The sequence below is a fragment of the Mustela erminea genome, chromosome X (assembly GCF_009829155.1).
Source record: "Mustela erminea isolate mMusErm1 chromosome X, mMusErm1.Pri, whole genome shotgun sequence".
NCBI lineage: Eukaryota > Metazoa > Chordata > Mammalia > Carnivora > Mustelidae > Mustela > Mustela erminea.
Genome location: NC_045635.1, coordinates 42,175,938 through 42,196,430, shown reverse-complemented (window position 1 = coordinate 42,196,430; position 20,493 = coordinate 42,175,938). Strand labels below are relative to the sequence as shown.

Sequence of the window (20,493 nt, the reverse complement as noted above, 5' to 3'; positions counted from 1 at the left end):
CTGTAAGTCTTCTTTAACATATAAACATCCCTTTGGGGCACCTGGGTGGCTCAGTGGGTTAAGGTCTCTGCCTTTGGCTCAGGTCATGATCCTGGGGTCCTGGAATCGAGCCCCAGCCCTGAGTCGGGCTCTCTGCTCAGCGGCGAGCCTACTCCCCACCCTCACCCCCCACTGCCTGCCTCTCTGCCTACTTGTGATCTCTGTCCATGAGATAAATAAATAAAATCTTTTAAACATCCCTTTGGAAACTTCCTTGATCTCTACCCTTCTTGGGTCCTTCCTGCGCAAGATACATGTAAGCAGTCATCCTCCAAGCATAGGCTCGCCGATATCCATCTGAAGGGTCTCATGACTAAGGTTGAACTAGACAGTAGTAGATGACCTTATCTTCAACAGCCGCCCCTCAAGGTCCGAAAACCTTGCTTCCAAATTCCTCAGCGACTTCCGCTGTAGCTAACTCCCTCCCAACTTGAAAGTATGTAATTTGTCACTCCTCACAACCCCAGCACAGCTCTTTTTGCCCATGGGTCCTGTCCCTGTTCTCTAATAAAACCACTTTTTTTTTTTTTTTTTTGTGCACCAAAGAAATCTCAAGAATTCTTTCTTGATCATTCGCTCATTTGCTCCGGGATCCCAACATTTCACATCAAGGTCAGTCTTCACTTTTGAGTATGATTAGGTTATCTCCTAGCCTGATAGTGATTGTTTGTTCTTACATTCTTTTTTTTTTTTTTAAAGATTTTATTTATTTATTTGACAGAGATCACAAGCAGATGGAGAGGCAGGCAGAGAGGGAGATAGAGGGAAGCAGACTCCCTGCTGAGCAGAGAGCCCGATGCGGGGCTCGATCCCAGGACCCCGAGATCATGACCTGAGCCGAAGGCAGCGGCTCAATCCACTGAGCCACCCAGGCGCCCTGTTCTTACATTCTTAAAAAAAAAAAAAAAAAGAAGATGTTATTTATTTATTTGTCAGAGAGAGAGAGAGAGCGAGCACAGGAAGGCAGAGTGGCAGGCAGAGAGGCAGAGGGGGAAGCAGGCTCCCTGCCGTGCAAGGATCCAGATGTGGGACTCAATCCCAGGACGCCAGGATCATGACTGAGCCAAAGGCAGATGCTTACCAACTGAGCCACCCAGGCGTCCCTGTTCTTACACTCTTTTACAAAATGGCTGGGGGCCTAAAATAGGTTTTCTTGCGTCAAGAAAGCTATGTCTGTCTTTCTTTTACTGGGGACGCCAGCTGTTTCTGCTTATAGAACTGTTGGCAATACTGGATATTGATTGTTCAGAAAAATAATTCTGTGGGGTAGGTTGGATATTAAAACAGATGCATTCGAAAAGGCAAGAAAAGTGATCAGGAATGGATAAATGGATAGAGATGGAGTAAGTGAAAGACAAGCTAATGAATAGGGAGGATAGAAATATAAATGTCAAAGCCCATTATCAGCAGCCCAGTAAAGAGGGAATGCTTAAAAAAAATGATGAGTGAGAAGATTTCAGATTTAGACAAGTTCAGATTTTAAGGGATCACAGTGTGCTGAACAGAATAGATAAGACACGCACATATATACACTCCCCTCGACACAGTGAAATGTCGGATTATGAAAGACGAGAAGGGAGCCTGATGCCTGGCTTGATTCCAGGACCCTGGGATCCTGACCTGAGCAGAAGGCTGACGCTTAATCGAACCACCCAGGCATCCCTATTTTATTTTGTTTTAAAGATTTTTCTTTGTAAGGAATCTCTACACCCAACGTGGGGTTCAAACTTACAGCCCCAAGATCGAGCATTACACGTTCCATCGACTGACCCAGCCAGGTACCCCCGAAAAATTATTTTTATTTTATTTTTTTAAAAATTTATTTATTTATTTATTTGACACAGAGAGAGATCACAAGTAGGCAGAGAGGAAGGCAGAGAGAGAGAGGAGGAAGCAGGCTCCCTGCTGAGCAGAGAGCCCGATGCGGGACTCGATCCCAGGACCCTGGGATCACAACCTGAGCCGAAGGCAGCGGCTTAACCCACTGAGCCACCCAGGCGCCCCGAAAAATTATTTTTAAAACACCTAGAGAGAAATAGCAGTTTCCTTACAAAGGAAAATAATTTAACTGACACCATATTTCTCAAACACCACACCGGAGGCAAGCCGACAAGGGTGTAAAAATTCCAAACTGTTGAAAGAAAGGAATTTTATTTCAGGTGGAATAAAAACAGTTTCAGGCATACAGGGTCTCAGAAGGTCTAAGAGAGAAATCATGAGCAAGAGATGCAACAAGACAGCAGGGAAATTAATGAGTGAGGAAGGAGAATTTTTGCACACTGCTTAGCAGGAAGTAAGACATAAAGGCTTTTCTTCCACCACCAAAGGGCCACCCAGGCGCCCCTGGAGATAATTTTTTAAAAAGATGTAGCTATTTTAGGGGCATCTCTGGGTGGCTCAGTGGGTTAAAGCCTCTGCCTTCAGCTCAGGTCATGATCTTGGGGTCCTGGGATCGAGTCCCACATCAGGCTCTCTGCTCAGCGGGAGCCTGCTTCCCCCTCTCTCTCTGCCTGCCTTTCTGCCTACTTGTGATCTCTCTCTCTCTCTCTGTCAAATGAATAAATAAAATATTAAAAAAAAAAGATGTAGCTATTTTAGAGAGAGTAAGTACATGCCCACAAGTGGGTGGGGGGAGGTGCAGAGGGAGATAATCTTCAAGCGGACTCCCCTCCCCGCTGAGCGCAGAGCCTGACTTGGGGCTCCATCCCACAACCCAGGAGACCTTGACCTGAGCTAACACAAAGAGACGGTAGCTCAACTGACTGAGCCACTCAGGTGTCCTGGCAGTGGAGATCATTCAAAAATGGTAGTTTCACTATGAAAGAATAACCAAAGAAGAACGTTGTTAGGGTAAATAAACACAAAAGTGAATATTCCCCGTTGCCTCAAAAGGAAAGAGACTTCCCCTCCTGCAGTTTTCTTCAAGCATTTCCTTGAGAAACCTAGGATTTGTGCATATGATGTGGGGCTCCATCCCAGGACCCTGGGATCATGACCTGAGCCGAAGGCAGACACTCAAGGACTGAGCCACCCAGGTGCCCTTAGGTCCATCTTTTTAAGACCTAAAGAAGCCTGTTGCCGGCCTATAACACAGGAATGCCTTTCTTAAGAGTGTTGTAGTCATCTCTTTGAAATGTCGATCTCAAGGAAGATAAGCGCAGGGTTTCCCTGTCACCTGCAAGTTTAGCCTAGACACCTGGCTCCAAGGTAAAAGCACCCGCTTATCATGGAGATAGGAGTTTAATCTTTCCTCCGGATAAAGGCAATTAGCCAGCACAGATGGCTGTTACAACTGGTGAACTTAGGACTTGCCCGGGAGTGCTCAGCTCTGACCCTTGGATGCCGCTGGAAAGCCCGGCAAATGAGCAGCGTTCCTGGCCATTTTGGCTCATCCCATGACTTCTGGAAACTGCACCTGAGAGTGTGTAATCTGGCTCCCCAAACAACTGCCGAAGGGGTCAAGGGATGCAATCAAGAAATGTGGGGAGTTAATGCCTGTGGGGTACATTTTGACCAATAAAACAAAACAAAACAAAACCTGGGAGTAAGCCAGACAAGTCAATTCTCTCCTCCCTCCCTCTCTTCACGCACTGTTCTGAGCTGAATTTCTCTGTATAATCTGTCTGGAGACGTCCCATATGCCCCACAGTCTGTTTCTTTGGGGATCCGGTCTTGAACAGCAGTCATTCGAACTCATGAAGCCAATGTTAAGTGTTGATTCTGGAGAACCCAAGTCAGAGTGGAGTAAAACTGTCCCAAAGGGGGAAAAAGGGCAAATAATAGGACTGGGAAAAGATAGAAGTGATGCAGGCTGGCTGGGTCCGACCTAGAGAGGGGACCCCTGGGAGCAGCCAGGAGTGTCCTTGACTTCACACAGGAATAGAAATGGAGAACCGAAGAGGAAACGAGGGCAGAATTTATGGAACAGTGGAAGTGATGGAGTACAGCCCGCGAAGTGTCCGCGAAACTAGAAAGGGAAGGAGAGAGGGACTTCATCTTTGGTTGGGGTCTGAAGTTTTTCTTTTTTTTTAAGTAAATTCTACCCCCAGTGTGGGGCTCAAACTCACGATCTTGAGACCAAGACTTGCAAGCCACACTAACTGAGCCAGCCAGGCTCCCCTGGGGTCTGAGGTTTTTATTGAGGATGTGGTCTGGTATTCATGTCCTCACGGGCACCCAAGATCTGGTCGAAACAAGGATCAATGCTCGGATGTCCGCTGTAAGTCGCTTAGCCCCTGGAGCCAGGGGTCTTAGCATCAAGGAGTCTGGAGTCAGGGGTCTGGAAGACATGTGTGATAACTTGCCCAGTCACTTCTATGATGTTATCAACTGTGCCGGAAGACTCCAAAGAAATCATTAACTCCATGACCTTTACAAGGAGGACACACACTATCTGTTCTATGAGGCGTGTGTAAGGTCGGGGTGTAGGTCCTAGCAAGAATAGAGACCGCAGGGATGCCTGGGTGCCTCAGTCAGTTGGGCTCAGTCTCCCTTCTGCTCAGATCATGATCCCAGAGTCCTGGGATTGAGTCCCGCATCCGGCTCCCTGCTCCTCGGGGAGCCTGCTTCTCCCTCTGCCTGTTGCTTCCCCTGCTTGTGCTCTCTCTCCTTCTGTCAAATAAATAAAATCTTAAAAAAAAAAAAAGAAGAACAGAGGCTGCAATAAAGCAGTCCTTCCTGGGGGTCCCTTTAGTTTCTCTGTCTTAGAAGGAACAGAAGAACTGAAAGAGGTCTTCGGCTGCGTCTACTTAGACCTCAAACTTTCCAGTTTTTGTTCTTTCTTTCCAACTTGTCTCTTGGCTCAGGTGGGAGGCTTGAGGGCTAAGCATCCCAAGACACGCACCCTGTCAAGCAAGAAGGACTGCCCTGAGCCAGCAAGACCCTCACGCATGACTGACCGCAAGATGATGATCTGTTTGACCCTAACTGCCTACCTGTGCTTACCCATCCAGCTTTACCCCACATTTTCCTTATATAAACCCGGAAGTGTTCTCAGGCCCTTTGGAGGCAGTCGTTTGAGACAGTAGGCCACGGTCTTCCTGGTGCAATAAATTCCTTTCTTTCACCACCACTCAGTTGTCCGCCTTTGCATTTTGTCAGTGGCCAGTGGCCAAAACCCGTCTGTTTGGGGACCCCCCCCCAGAACCCGGTGCTCTTGCTCCCCTCCACCCTGGCTATAGAACCAGTAGTCAAATACCTTAAGGGTGATATTTGGGGGGGGGGGAGAGGTGACTTAGGTGATTTTTACAGTGAACGGCTCAGCTCTATAAGAGATATAATATACCTCCTTCACCTCTAACCAGTTTTCTCTCTGACATCTGCAATACACTGCTCCTTTATAACATTGGGAAAGGAATTTTCTTTTTGGAGAATAAAACAGATTGAGTCCTGCGCTAGTGTTGGTGTGAGAAGCCTACAGAGAGAGCTGGGGCAGGAGTGGGTCTCAGATGGCCTCAGCCTGTCATGGGAAGAAGAAGCCCAGGCTGGCCTGTTTGAGGGTTAGACCACAGGAAGCAAAGACGCACGCTAGCGAACGCCCCTCCCAGCCGGCTAGCCAATTGCGACTGATCACGGGGAAGACCAGCAGAAGATCCACCTGCTCCAACCCCAAGAGCTGACCCGTAAAATCAGGAGCAAATAAAATGTTTGTTGTTATAAGCTGAACAAACCAAACCAACCCCCCAGAAAACTGCACTCCCAAAGGGGCCTGCATGTAGCCAGGTTACAGAATACAATATACAATGATTTATTTCTCATTTTTTTTTAGTAGGCTCCACGCCCAGCGTGGGGCTTGAACTCACGACCCTGAGATTGAGAGTTGCATGCTCTACCCACTGAGCCAGCCAGGTGCCCCTTATATACAATAGCTGACCAGTTTCCGTATACCAGGAAGAACCATTTAGAGAATAAAGCGGAGGAAAATCGAATTCATGTAGTGATAAAAACACACAGAATATCTAAAAACAGATGATTGGAGGAGGATGGCAGATAGAGCCTGAACATCTATCTCCCATCCCGCCCAACTTTCTAGTGATTTGGGAAGAAAAGTGTTTTTAAGGATAAATTCTTTAAAATCTTTTTAAAAATTATTTTTATTATATTTTAATCTTTTAAAAAATATTTTATTTACTTTTTGTCAGAGAGAGAGAGACAGCACGAGCAGGGGGGGAGCAGCAGGCTCCCTGCTGAGCAGGGGGCCAGATTTGGGACTCAATCCTGAGTCTGGGATCGTGACCTGAGCTGAAGGTACCCCTGTTTTGTTTAGATTCCATGTATGAGTGAAATCATACGCTATTTGTGTTTCTCTTACTTCACTTAGCATTATACCCTCAAGGCTATCCAAGTTGTCCTCTACTCTGAGACTTGGGACAGAACCTGCAGCATATTCAAGTTCACCCTCCAGTACACACCTGTCCTCCTTAATGTCTCTGAAGTCGCAGTGAGTTCCAAACCCATTCCTTCCCACACATGCAAACATACAAGCTGCAGGAGCTCTGGCAGTAAGTCTGACATCTGTCTGTGTCTCTGTTTCATCTATAATCTCTCTCTATATCTTTCTATCTATCTATCTATCTATCTATCTATCTATCTAATCTAATCTATCTATCTTCTATCTATCTATATCATCATCTATAACATCTATAAAACACAAGATGAATATTAATTACACTTTCTGGGGTTATTACAGAAGGTGGACTGTGAACACCCCATAAACCAGACTTCCCTCATTCCTGTTGATGGTGTTCCTGGACTGGGGTGCAGAGTCTTAGATTTGGGACCTGTCCCATCCAGAGGCGGGACCTCAAGCGACAACATAATATTCTCAGAGAAGCAGGTAAATAAGGATCCTCTTGCTACCCATTCCCCAGGAGCTGACTCTGCTATAGAAGGCTGTGCCGTGGGGTACATGCTGGTCAGAGAGAGTTCATGTGTGTGTCCACATCTGTCTACGCCCCTGGCCGTGCCTTATTCTTCATCATGGCCCACGCCAACTCCCAGGTCTAGAGCTCCAAACAACGGTGACTCTTTGCAGCCTTTCTCAGTCTCCCAGGGCAAAGTTCTCTGGGTCCACCAACCCCCAGGGCTTTAGGAGACCCGGTCCCAGGGCTGATGTGAGGAAAGCAAGCCTGCAACCCTGCAGCTGTCACGGGGTGCCCATGGAAGAAGGCAGACTCAGTTCTGGTCCAGGGGATGTGGCCTCAGCCTGGAGTCATGATGACCCATCAGAGCCCGAGGAGAGCCTCGATTCCTGTCCTTCTCCTCCAAGACCCAGTCATCTGTGGGTTTATGGTTTCTCCCTGTCTTTGATCCAAATCTACTGGGACAAGGGGGCAGGTCTGGAAGTGGAACAGAGGCAGAGGTAGGGGAGATGGAGGCTTCAACAGGAGAGCGGAGACCTGCCAAGCTTGGATGGTTGCTGGGAGGCTGAGGTGATGGGCAGCATCAACGCTGTTTCCAGCTGGGGCTGGTATTTGACAGTCCTGTGCAAGCCACCTTGGTTACCTTTGTTGACAGCCTTAATGTCTCCCAGCACACACAATGGTTTGTTCCCAACCAGACTCCCCTCTTTCCTTTTCAAGAGTTGATGCTGTGGTCTGCAATGGTGTGAACAGAAGACTAGCCCATTCGTGACTCTTCATCCCCACCACAGCCCCCAAACCTCTGGTCATGAGACCCTTGAGGGAAAATTTCATACCTCTGTCCAGTGGATTTTTCCATGTGCTGCTTTCCTGCCTCATGACTAGTGGACACTTCCACTCCTGCCCACCATATGGTCCCCATTGGGTCACTCCTTCTGTATCATTCCACATTCCCTAGCAGATGGTTTTAGCTCTGTATCCTTTCACAGACTTCTATATTTTTTAAAGATTTCATTTATTTATTTGACAAGGAGAGAGACCAGGAGAGCACAAGCAGGGAGAGCAGCAGAGGGAGAGGGAGAAGCAGGCTCCAAACTGAGCAGGGAGCCTGATGCGAGACTCAATCCCAGGACCTTGGGCTCATGACCTGAGCTGAAGGCACATACTTAACCCACTGAGACACCCAGGCGCCCCATCTCACAGACTTCCAAATGGACCATCCCAGCCCCTGGAGATCTCACAGACATCAAAGGCCATGCTGTCCAACCAGCACCCGCCCCGGCTCTGGGGTGTACGGTGTCCATCAAAATGAAAACTGAAAAATCCCCCATTAGAATACCAGCTCCACATGGGCTGGGACATTTGTCTGTCTTGTTCCCTGATGTTTTTCCAGCACCTAGAACAGTGCTCAGTACATAGGACGTGCTCAGTAGGTGTTTGTTGAATGAATGAACCCGCTGACACGACAGTTCTGCTTCTGAGACCGTGTGCTAAAGAAACACTCACGCATATGTACAGGGCTCTGTGCCCAAGAACAAGACGAGCAAACAACCGAGAGAAACTTGTAAATTTTTATTAATTATCAACAACTGAGGCAACACAAATGAAGAAAGAGGGTTTTGCAGCATGGGGCACCTGTTAGACAGCAACAAAATAAGGGGTGCTTGTCCAGGACGTGCTGGCAGTGGGAAAGAGCAGGTGGGAGATACTTAGAGTGGTACCGCACGTGTGTGTAAATGCAGAGAAAAACACGTGGAACCAAATACCCAGAGCTGCCCTCCAGCAATCACATCAGGGGAGGAGGGTTGTGCTGTTCTGGGAAGAGAATACCCCCATGATACTTTGTTTTCTAAAGTAAGTGCATGGATACACAGAAAGAAATATGCATTGAGTAGATGTCTTGCTTATTAACAGAGCTCTATTATCTAACAGAATATCTGGCACATAGTAAGAAAAATTGTGCTTAACTTTTCACTATTGTGAACTCTTTTACTTGCTATACACCTGATGGCTAGGAGTTCACAGCCATGCCCATGTTCGTGAAAGGCCACCAGGTTCTGCTCCTTATCATGGGCACTTGTCACATCCCTGAAGTTGAGGCAAGGAAAGAGAAGGAACGTGAGTGGCAGTGAGCTCCGATCACCTGATAAATCCACACCAAACTCCTCCTCCGGGCCTGCAGTACCCCGAGCACTCAGATTCTGTCCTGTCTCATGGTCTACAAGCACCTCCCACTGCTTCTCCAACAGAACCTTGTGCTCAGGCCACAGTGACTCCTTTACCTGTCCTCGGAGTTTCTAGGCTAGAGGAAGGCGGGGCCTACACATCGTGGTTTTAGAAGCCCATAGCATTCCAGGTAGGGAGGATCCCTAGATACACAGAGCAAGGAGCACAGAGAGCCTGGGGGAACCTCGTCACTTAGCCTCAAAGCGGCACCTCAAGGGACTAGGAGAAAGGAATGTTCTGGGGAACAGGTGACAAGATGGGGCACCAATACTGTTAACAAGAAAGTACATTTTGCAGAGGGGTGTGGGTGTGGACTGAAGGGTCACTTACAGATTTAGTCATCTTCCTCGGGATCACTGATCTCTTCATACACGATCAGGGTCTTTCTTTCCCGCAGTCTATAGGCCCAAACGCTACTCATCAATTTCCTGGGTCCTACGGTGGAGAAGAGTTGGTAAATGGGGAGACCAGATGGGCTGGGGAGTGTTAGTCTCTGTTTTCCGAGATAAGGAGATGCCTGCTCCTTCCCGAGGGCACACAGGCATTCGACATAGCCTGTTTTCCCCATGTTCTGGCTCCGAGAGGCTGAGATGTTAGACCCATGCTGATACACACCAAATGCCAGTTGGAATTTTCGCTTCTGGCTCCTCCCATTGTCAGGTTTGGATTGCCACCCTCTTTACTTACCAGAACATTCCATTCATTCAGACCTTCTTTCATTCAGCCTATGTTTGTTAAGGGGATATTGTGAGTCAGGCATTGAGCTGAGGGCTGGGGATACAACTGTGAGTGAGATATGTTCCCGGGGTTATCACAGATGGAATGACTTGACCACCTTTCGTGTTGTCAGGCTTTCTAGGTTTAACGTCTTGAACAATTTGTGAACTACGATTCTTTATTTCCATTTTATGGACAAGGAATCTGGAGTTCAGAGAATGTGGAAGACTTGCCTAGAATCACCCGCTGTTATACCAATGACAATTCAAACCTGTGACTCTGGAAGTCACGTTCTAACATCTCGGCTGGAGCTGGGTGAGCTCCTCCATCAGGTCTGGCCCCAGGCCCGTCCAGGATCCATCCCCCATGCCTAGACCACATACTGGAACATAGCCAGGAAAGGCAGAGGGGTTGCTCCCACATGGCTACCTCTTACCTGGTATCTTCTTCTTCTTTTTTAAATTGTATTTATTTGTCAGAGAGAGAGAAAGCAAGAGAGCACATGCGCAAGCAGGGAGGATCGGCAGGCAGAGGGAGAAGGAGGCTCTCTGCTGAGCAAGAAGCCAGATGCAGGACTCGATCCCAGGACTCTGGGATCGCGACCTGAGCAGAGGGCAGATGCTTAACTGACGGAGCCACCAAGGCATCCCTTACCTGGTATGTTCTCACTCTGTTGATCAGAGGTACTCGCTTTTTCAGGGGGGCACGGCTCTTTCTGAGCCTGCTCAGGGCCAGGTGTTATTGGTATTGGTTCCGAATCACTTTCTTCCTTTATTGTTTTCTCGAGCATCACCTTTTTAATGTGAAGGTCACATACAAAGAGTATCAATGGCATTTTTCTAGTGGTTTAGAGCTTACAAAGTGTCTTCACATCCATACCTTGGTTAATGTCCTCAACAACTCTGGGAGATCATTATATAACCTGTACCTAAATTATGAGGAAAGTTAGAACAAAAAGGAATGGCCTAAATGAAGGGTGTTTCCAGGGCTAGAACGTTCGTCTTCACCCCCCTTTCAGATATTCTTGCAAACAGCAAAAATGCTCCATGGAAGTGGTATGTAGTATACAGAAGATTCGGGGAAGAGTAGCATTCTGAGATTCCACATGGTCTCTGGAAGAAAGGAGGGGCTTCTATAAAATATAAGGGAATCGTGCACAAGCTGATAGAGAACTGCTGGGAGAACAAAGGTAAAAAATCAGAGGGGACAGAACACTGCTGGAAAACAGTAGAAGGGAGAGGAGCACAGGGGAGAGGAAGGGAATGGTGCACAGCAATTAATATAGACAGCGAAGAAAGCCGCGCCAGATGCCACCTTCTGTCCTGCCCTGGCAAGAATGGTTAATGGGGAAGTAGGCAAGGTGGCTGCTGTACCAGTTCTGTTTGTGTCAGCGTGTGCATCACTGACCAACAATCTTAAGCTACCTTTCCTTCAGCTCCCTCATTTCTGAAACAGGGAAGAAGAAAAGTAGAAGAAGCTAAGGGAAAGTCCTTTCTAAGCTTGCAAACACTTTGCAATGTGGTGATAATGAAAATGAATACTCTCTCTTCTGATCCTTCTCTGCATTGTCTCCAAGGTCTCCACACTGGCAATCCAACTTCCAGGGGCCTTTTCCCTCTAAAGTAGAGTTTAATCTAAAACTGTGGAATCACTTACTGAAGGAACAATTTGGGGCACCTCAGAGGGTTCCCCACCGCCCAGCCCCGGGCCTGGATGGAGGCTTCAGAGATGCCTCAGGTGCAGACGAGTTCCCATAGGAGCTCACGGTAGGGAGGACTGACAGCCAAGGTCATTCTCAAGCCAGGAGAGACTGGCCCTACCGCAGAGCAGCAGGGAGCTGGTATTTCCTCTTTCGAGATTAGATGTCTAAACCAAGGCCTTAGCAGCTTCTGTGGGGTAGAACCCTTGGTGTGTGTGTGTGTGTGTGGGGGTAACCCCTGAACTTAGACACATGAAAGGGCTCATGAGCTGGGATATCATTTGGGGCTTAATTGTCCTGTGATCCGTTAACAGTGTTCAGCAAGAATATTGTTCAGCAAGAACAATAAGGGCCTTTAAAAAAAGAAATGTTTCAAATGTACAGATTACTATCAGTGCCATGTGGTCTCGGAAAAATTACTTAGAATCTCTGTGCTACGATAGCCTCAACTTTATGATTAGTTATTATTATTAATAATATCTTCATTATTAGCTGGGAATAATGCTAAGAAAATGTCATCGAGGTGTTCCTGAAGGATTAAAGAAATGAAAACTGGTGAATTATCTGACATCACTGTGAAAATAAAAGAAGTATCGACTATCACAATCCCTCATTATTAAGCAACCGATGCATCAGGAATTGTCAGGAGAGATCAGGAAAGGGAGGCAGTGATGGTCCGGCTATATTCAGTATCCTCGCACTCTTACTGATGTTCTCATCTGTGGAGGGAGAGAATCTCTGGTTCTTTAGATTTGGGAGATACTCACCTTCATTTTCTCTCTCTCTTGAGCATCAGAAGCTTCCTGAGAAGATTCATCTAAAAGAAAGTGATAAATAGGAGTTTTTCTTTGGTTGCAAATATTCCCAAACTCCTGAGACTCCTGTAGCATCAGGGGGTTCTGCAGGAAAGGGTTATGAGTCCACTTATTGTCAAGGAGTTTTTTGAGACTGGTTTTTGAACTGTCTTTAAATCATGATTTATACATTTATTTGTGGCACCAATTCATAATTTTCCTTCTGATGATTTCTTTTTTTTTTAAGATTTTATTTATTTGTCAGAGAGAGGGAGAGAATGCAAGCAGGCAGAGGTGGAGAGAAGCAGGCTCCCTGCTGAGCAAGAAGCCTGATTGCGGAACTCAATCCCAGGACCCTGGGATCATGACCCGAGGCTAAGGCAGCGGCCTAACCGACTGAGCCACCCAGGTGTCCCCTTCTGATGATTTCTAAACCTTGAACCAAACCCCATCACTGCCTCATCCTGTGCTACAACATATTTCTTAACTTTCCCTCACCCAAAGAATTAAACTGAATTAATTAAATTGATTCCATTGACTTAAAAGGATGTGGCAGCTAAAATCACTGTCCACTCAGACCAGGTGAATTTTATAGTATGCCAATTACATTTCAACAAAGCCATTAGGTGTATGAGGAATCGTGGGTGATTTGGCCCAGTGGTTCTGGAATATTTCCAGTATAAAGATACTCCTTCAGGGACACCTGGATGGCTCAGTCGGTCCCTGCTCAGCGGGAAGCCTGCTTCTCCCTCTCCCACTCCCCCTGTTTGTGTTTCTTTTCTTGCTGTGTGTCTCTCTCTCAAATAAATAAAATCTTAAAAAAAATACTTCTGTAGTGTCAAAAACTGTAGACTCTCAAGCACTGGATTTTCAGCCCTCTCAGCAATTTTGGGTGCTTGCAGAATCTGACCTGTTTTCCCAGAGTCTCATAGGTCTGTTGCAGACAGTTTGAAAATTCTGACTCTGTCTGCTTACAGCTGTGCTGTCAGAGCAGAAAAGCAAGTGAATACATTTCATCCCCTTTATGGTGAGTACACACACTGATCAAATACACAATGATTTCTAGAATCTGCTACCCTTTTCACCATATGTTACCTCTGCTCACTGATAAGGAGAAAAGCTAATGTGTGAAGGATCACTGTCTCAAACATCTCCCAAGCTCAACACATAGAATCAGGTTTGGTGGGGAGCAAAAAGACTATTTGGTTTAGGTAAAACTTGGGGATATAGCCGTATGTCATTTCTAATGCATTCATCACTCTCTCTTAAGATATTTATCTGATACTTATGCCCTATTATGACATTGACTCTGGAAGTTTTTTGTGGATTTACACTTTTTTAAATTTAAATTTTATTTTTAAAAAGATTTTATTTATTTGAGAGCAAGGCAGTGCACACGTGTGCACAAGCAAGCCCAAGCTGGGGGAAGTAAAGAGATAAGCAGACTTTGAGCTGAGCGTGGAGCCCAATGTGGGGCTCTATCCCACGACCCGAGACTTGACTGAGGCACTTTAAAAAAAAGTAATCTCTATGCCCAACATGGGGCTTGAACTCATGACTCCGAGATCAAGGGTCTTATGCTCTACCGACAGCTGGCGGGACGCTCCACATGGATCTACACTATAATTAAATTTTTCTTAATTGTCCTGTGATTCACTAACAGTGTTTAGCAAGACCATAACTCCTTTTTAAAAAACGAAATGTTTCAACAGTAGAGAAACTTAGGGAGAATAATTTTGGAAACATATGCACATCTACCACTGAGTCTTGTCAGAACTTCCCATTATCCTGCAACTGCTTCAGATTGTTCTGGGATCTTTATTCAAAATATAACAAAACACTATAAACAAGTCACAGCTGAAGCCATCTGTGCAGTCCTCCCTGATCCCTGACATCCCTCCCTTTGCACTCCTGAATTTGATGGGTTTTATTCTCATTCAGGTTTTATGCACTTACCATTCACTTATTATCCATAAAAATACACACTCTTGCTTTGTATGTTTTAAGATTTTATATGAATGGCCTCTGACTCTACTCAACCTTCTACATCCAGCTTTTCTCACTCAGCCATGATGCTTTTGAGAAGACAAACTCCAGGGAATCCTTCCTAAGCAGCTGGACCCCAAAGTAACTGGGCTACAGGATGCTCTCTCAAAACCTCTCCTTTGACTCACCCTGATTCTCGTTCTGATCATCATCAGAATCACGCCCGTTGGATTGCATGGCTCGTTTTTTAGGACACATGAAGGCTGGGAGAGTGGCCCTGAGACCTAGAAAGAAGCAAAATATTTGTCCCTTAAGAGACAACCTGAGAGGACGAATGCGGGGTAGAATCCTGGGAGGCAGCAGGGACGGTCAAGCTCATCAGCTGGGAATTCCAAACCAGGATGAACAGAAGAGAAATGGGCAAGACCTAGGTCTGAGCCTCTTTGTGGCCACTTCAGGTCCTCAGCCCTGCACAGAATATTAAAAAGAGAACAGTGCCTCAAAGCTGCCCTGGGATTTCTCCCTGCACAAAAGGAAGATCTGGGACACTCAAGCAGCCTAGGAAGAAGGCATGGCATGTAAAGGGACTGAGGGATGGTCATGTGTTCCCAGGTTTGCCTGCACCCAGAACTTTCTGTTACCTAGACTAGTCATGGTGTCATAGTTTCTCTTCATGTACACGTAGGTGATTTTATCTGAGTATCCAAGCTTTGCCCACTCTTCCTTAGAGAAGTATTTGGAAATATCCTTGAAGGCCTAGGAAAGAAAAATAAGTACGTTAGAGCAGCAACTCAGCTAAACATGTCTGATCTTCAGCAGGGTCTCTTCCTCTGCTACAGGACCTCCATGTTGGGATCTGTGAACTGAGGAGAATAATCCCTCCTGGTTAATGTCAAGGCTAACCAAGAGAACATGGGTAACATTCCCTACCCTCTTCCCCAGCTTGTGGTAGATGCGTAATGCTGATGGCATGCTCTTTCACCTTCCAGAATGGACTGAGAGTCACCAAATGCAGTGCAAGGTCACAGACTGGTTGTCTCCAGAGATGCTAGGTGAGGACAGAGTGAAGGTGGGAAGCTCCAGAGGCTATGGATCACCCCCACCCCCGATACTCTGCTCCTTCTCCCTAGTGCCTCTGAACTCAACTCCTCAAAATCTAGTCCCCCTACGTATCCCCTGGGCCATTCCTTGACCCCCTCCAGAACACTTCACCTTGCATTTCTTCTCTGATTTCTGGGTATCCTCCTTGGAGTTCTTCGCAAAGGAGCTGCCTTTATTCATGGTGCCAGGAAGGATGTAGCCTAATCTCTCCAGCCACAAGGCCAAAGGTCCTAAGGAAGAGAGACAGCATTGAGGGTAGGTTATATTCGGTTAATCACCTGGAATCAAGGTTCTACTTTTCTCCATCCTGGGCTTATCTGTCCCTGAGAAAGGACAAGGATGGGGTGTCAAACAAACATGGGGCAGGATGCCTGGGTGGCTCAGTCGGTTAAGCATCTGCCTTTGGCTTGGGTCATGATCGTAGGGTACTGGGATTGAGTCCCACATTGGGATCCTTGTTCGGGAGGGAGTCTACTTCTCCCTCTGCCTGCCATTCCCCCTACTTGCGCACGCATGTGCTCTTTCTCTCTGACAAATAAATAAATAAAATCTTAAAAAAAAAAAAAAAAGAAACAGGGAAGTCAGGTGGCTCAGTTGGTTAAGCGTCTGCCTTCGTCATGATCCTCGGGTCCTGGGCTCCCTGTTCAGTAGGAAGCCTCTCCCTCTGCCCCTCCCCCCACTTGGACACACTCTATCTCTCTTTCTGGCAAATAAATAAATAAAATCTTTATTAAAAAAAAAGAAAATAGGGCGCCTGGGTGGCTCAGTGGGTTAAGCCCCTGCCTTCGGCTCAGGTCATGGTCCCGGGGTCCTGGGATCGAGTCCCGCATCAGGCTCTCAGGGAGCCTGTTTCCTCCTCTCTCTCTCTCTGCCTGCCTCTCTGCCTACTTGTGGTCTCCCTCTATCAAATAAATAAATAAAAATCTTTAATAAAAAATAAAAAATAATAAAAAAATTAAAAAAAAGAAAAGAAAATATTTAAATAAAACATTTAAGAAAAAAAGGGGCGCCTGGGTGGCTCAGTGGGTTAAGCCTCTGTCTTCAGCTCAGGTCATGATATCAGGGTCCTGGGATAGAGCCCGCATGGGGCTCTCTGCTCTGCAGGGAGCCTGCTTCCCCCTTCTCTCTGCCTGCCTCTCTGCCTACTTGCAATCTCTATGTCAAATAAATAAATAAAATCTTAAAAAAATATATTTAGTGTGAAGGGAAGTGGAATCTCCAAGACTACAGGATCAACCTTCGCTTAGGCTGAGAATATGGAGAGCTTTATTTTTCTATTTTTTAAAAGATTTCATTTATTTTTGTGAGAGAGACAGAAACAGAGACAGAGAATGAATGGGCACGAGCGGGGGAAGGGGCAGAGGGAGAAACAGACTCCTCACCGAACAGAGAGCCCAATGCGGGGCTTCATGCCCGGACCCTGGAATCCCGACGCGAGTGCTTAACGGGCTGAGCCACCCAGGCTCCCTAGAATGTGGAGAGTTTTAATGTAGTAATCTGGTGTTCCCCAACTGATGGCACTTGGAAACTCTTAAGGAGAGGAAATTTAGGGATCTCCGAGGCCAAGAAAGTTTCTGCTTAATCCTGGAGGAGGCAATAAAGGAGTCACTTAGGCAGTGGCTTTTATCTCCAGTTAAAGAAATATAGCAGCATCTAGCTGATTTGGGGGTTTCTCAGGCTAAGGGGAGTTCTTTTTCCTTCGGGAAGAACAATTAGAAAGTCTCACAGACCAAAAATAGTTTTAGTTTTATCTTTGCCTGACCGGGATTGCCCCGAAAAGCTTTAAGTCATTTTTCAGTCCTAAGAATCTTGAGGTACAGCAAGAACTAAACTATTTGAATGATCTACAGAGGTTCCTCACTTTTTAACTAGCCTATCTTTAACCTGTTCAAGATGGTCCAGAGAAAGCGCTTACCTCAGGCTTGAAGCGGTGGCGGCTAAGAATCGCTCCACGAGATGAAGTCCCAGAATTCCGCTGTCCAAGAGTAGTCAACCAATCAGAACAGTTAATGAACTTGAACTGTCCAATCAAAACCTAGGAGAGTAGGCGGGGCAAATGAGTAAGGAACGGGGTCTCAAAGTCCAGCTCCAGGGATAGGACCGTCTTTTCAAAGTGGGTTGATTTTCCCGCTTGAAGCACGATTGCGCTCTGCCAGAATTGGCCACTCCAGATTCCATAAGCTCATTCCTTGCGCATGCTCAGATGTTCCTTTTCCCTTCAGCGTACATCTTGCTACTCTCTGCTCTGACTTTATTGTTTCATTTTAATAAATAGTAAGTACGAGGCCACCACCTTGAATCCTTGCTATCAGTTTGCAACTTCCTCAGTTGCAAGTTCCTCAGGGCTTCTATTCTAGGATCTCTCTAGTGACTTAAGAATTTTAAACTTCTTTTTTAGATTGAATTACTTTTGTTAATACACACATCGAAATACTGAGACAATGACTTCATATAGTTGTCCCATTAAAGATAGCATTTGCAGGTATAAAGTTACAGAGATGTCCACAGTCTTCCTATGTTCACTTGAAAAGATTCAATAGCAGTCTGATATTGGGTTTTCTGCTCTACATGAAGATTAACAAATCATCTGTAATCAAACTGATGTCTTTGATTAGATGACTAACAAAATTTCTAGTAATTTAGCTAGAAACTCCCTAGCAAAGAGACACACAAATAGGACACATCACAGGAATGATCTGAAATAGGAACTATCTGGTCATTGTTACAGTGATTTCATAAATGCTGTCAGGTAAAATTTGATCCTTGATGAAAAGGACACTTTAAAGTGGGATGCCCAGAAAAACCTGTATTTTCTTGATAAGTTTCTGTGTTCTCAGAGGTGAGTATTTCACTCCTATTACTGTTTCCTACTGAATCTTGAGAGATCTGAATGTTTGGAATGGGAGAGGAATCACCATGTTCATCTTGATACTTCTTATTTTTTAAAAAATGTATTCATTCTTTTGACAAGGAGAGAGAGATCACAAGCAAGAGGAACAATAGGCAGAGGAAAAGGGTCCTGCTGGGCAGGGAGCCCAAGATGGGATTTGATTTCAGGACCTTGGGATCACAACATGATCCGAAGGGAGACCCTTAGCTGACTGAGCCACCCAGGTTTCCCTTTTTTAAAATTAAAAAAAAATTTAAAGATTTTATTCATTCATTTGACACAGAGACAGGGAGAGCGAGAGAGAGTGCACAAGCATGAGAGAGCGAGAGAGAGTGCACAAGCACTGGGAGCAGCAGGCAGAGGGAGAGGGTGCAGCAGCCTCCCTGCTGAGCAAGGACATCTTGATACTTCTTAACAAAATTTGTAATGATGTCTCAAGTAATAGAATTTAATTTGTTTTGCACAGCATCTGCAGCTATCAGCAAACCTCATGATAGTTTCAAGGTCTTAGGCTTGTTTAGGACAGTCACTCTCTCTTCTAGTCACATTTCCGTAACAGCGGGGATAATGTATTCTGCTTTCTCTTGTTGTAGTCAGAAAACATTTTCTACAGAAGACGTGCTGATAGACCATGGCCTCATGGCAGTTTTTAGCACCTGTAACAGATGGGACAGTAGAAATCATCTTTGGTGTAGGATGAGGCTGCAGAGAGCTCCTCAGCCATGGTGAGATGGATGGAGGATCAAAGCAATGGTGGTGACGGATGGAGGATCAAAGCAATGGTGGTGGCAGCAGCAGTTCAGCAGCCAAGGTGGCAGTGGCCGCCTGCCTGACTCCTCATGCAAACCCAGTTGAGGAGGGGAATCATCTTAAACTTCATTTTTTTTCCTCCATTTTTGATATGTGCTTTTAAATAAAAGTTATTTATTTATTTATTTATTTGACAGAGAGAAACACGGCGAGAGGGAACACGTGCAGGGTGAGTGGGAGAGGGAGAAGCAGGTTTCCTGCCGAGCAGGGAGCCTGATGCGGGGCTTGATCCCAGGACCCTGGGACCATGACCTGAGCTGAAGGCAGACACTTAATGACTGAGCCACCCAGGTGCCCCTTGATAGGTGCTTTTTAAAAATGCACTTTTCTTAGAATACCCAATAGCTAGGAACAAGTTTTATCCCTTAAGAGTAATACTTACAATAGTATTAAAAAGTATCCATGTAATTAAGGTTCACTGTGTCCCTCAGGGGATTCAGAAGTTACTTTCTCTCGGCATTCTTTTCTTTCCCTCCCCACCACCAGTGTCTCTAATGGGTAATGGGTCCCCAATATCTCCTGTGCTTTCTATATATATATATATTATATATATATATATATACACACACACATATATATTAAGATTCTATTCATTTATTTGACAGAGATCACAAGTAGGCAGAGAGGGAGGTGGGGTTGGGGGAAGCAGGCTTCCCACTGAGCAGAGAGCCTGATGCAGGGCTTGATCCCATGACCCTGGGATCATGACCTGAGCTGAAGGCAGAGGCTTTAACCCACTGAGCCACGCAGGTGCACCTCCCCTGTGCTTCTAGCCACAGCCTTGATCTCTCTAAGTTGTTCCTCCCAGAATGACAGAGCTCTCTGAGAGCAGGGACGGCAGTGACCCTTGCTGCCAGCACAAAGCCCTTCATGCACATCTTCCCATGTAATTTTCAGAACCTCACCTTGAGTTAAGTACTGTTATTATCCTTATTGTGCAGATGTTGAGACTGAGGCTCAGAGAGTTAGGCACCCTGATCAAGGTCACACAGTCGGTGGGTAGCAGAGCCAGAATTCACTCCCAAGTTGAACTGAATCCATAGTCTGTGTTATTTTTTTAAAGATTATTTATTTATTTATTTGACAGAGAGAGAGATCACAAGCAGGCAGAGAGGCAGGCAGAGAGAGAGGAGGAAGCAGGCTCCCCGCTGAGCAGAGAGCCCGATGCGGGGCTCGATTCCAGGACCCTGAGATCATGACCTGAACTGAAGGCAGAGGCTTTAACCCACTGAGCCACCCAGGCGCCCCCATAGTCTGTGGTTTTAATTACTCTTTCATATTGCCTCAAATATTTATTGGTTGCTGAATGAATTAATGAATGCGTTTTAACACTACAAAGAACCTTCAACAAAATCTACATAAACTCTTGCA

General features: G+C 46.0%; 1 protein-coding gene and 1 pseudogene across 1 annotated transcript; both read right to left on the bottom strand.

Moving 5' to 3' along the window:
- Positions 1-8,466: 8,466 nt before the first annotated feature.
- Positions 8,467-17,363, bottom strand: LOC116583230 (putative protein SSX6). The gene is made up of 8 exons (XM_032331267.1): positions 17,338-17,363; positions 15,534-15,652; positions 14,963-15,077; positions 14,510-14,605; positions 12,309-12,358; positions 10,497-10,635; positions 9,456-9,560; positions 8,467-8,987 (listed from the first exon to the last, which is right to left on the bottom strand). The coding sequence occupies exons 2-7, from the start codon at positions 15,600-15,602 to the stop codon at positions 9,460-9,462; spliced, it is 570 nt and encodes a 189-aa protein (XP_032187158.1). The 5' UTR covers positions 15,603-15,652; positions 17,338-17,363; the 3' UTR covers positions 8,467-8,987; positions 9,456-9,459.
- Positions 17,364-17,912: 549 nt separating this feature from the next.
- On the bottom strand, positions 17,913-19,036 carry LOC116582242 (annotated as a pseudogene).
- Positions 19,037-20,493: the final 1,457 nt, after the last annotated feature.

Coding starts and splice junctions, on each gene's coding strand:
- LOC116583230 (XM_032331267.1), bottom strand. CDS start 15,602: ATGAATAAAGGCAGCTCCTTTGCGAAGAACTCCAAGGAGGATACCCAG. Junction 14,606..14,962: donor TGACACCATGACTAGTCTAG/GTAACAGAAAGT, acceptor GCTTCTTTCTAG/GTCTCAGGGCCACTCTCCCA. Junction 10,636..12,308: donor AAGAGAGAGAGAAAATGAAG/GTGAGTATCTCC, acceptor CACATTAAAAAG/GTGATGCTCGAGAAAACAAT.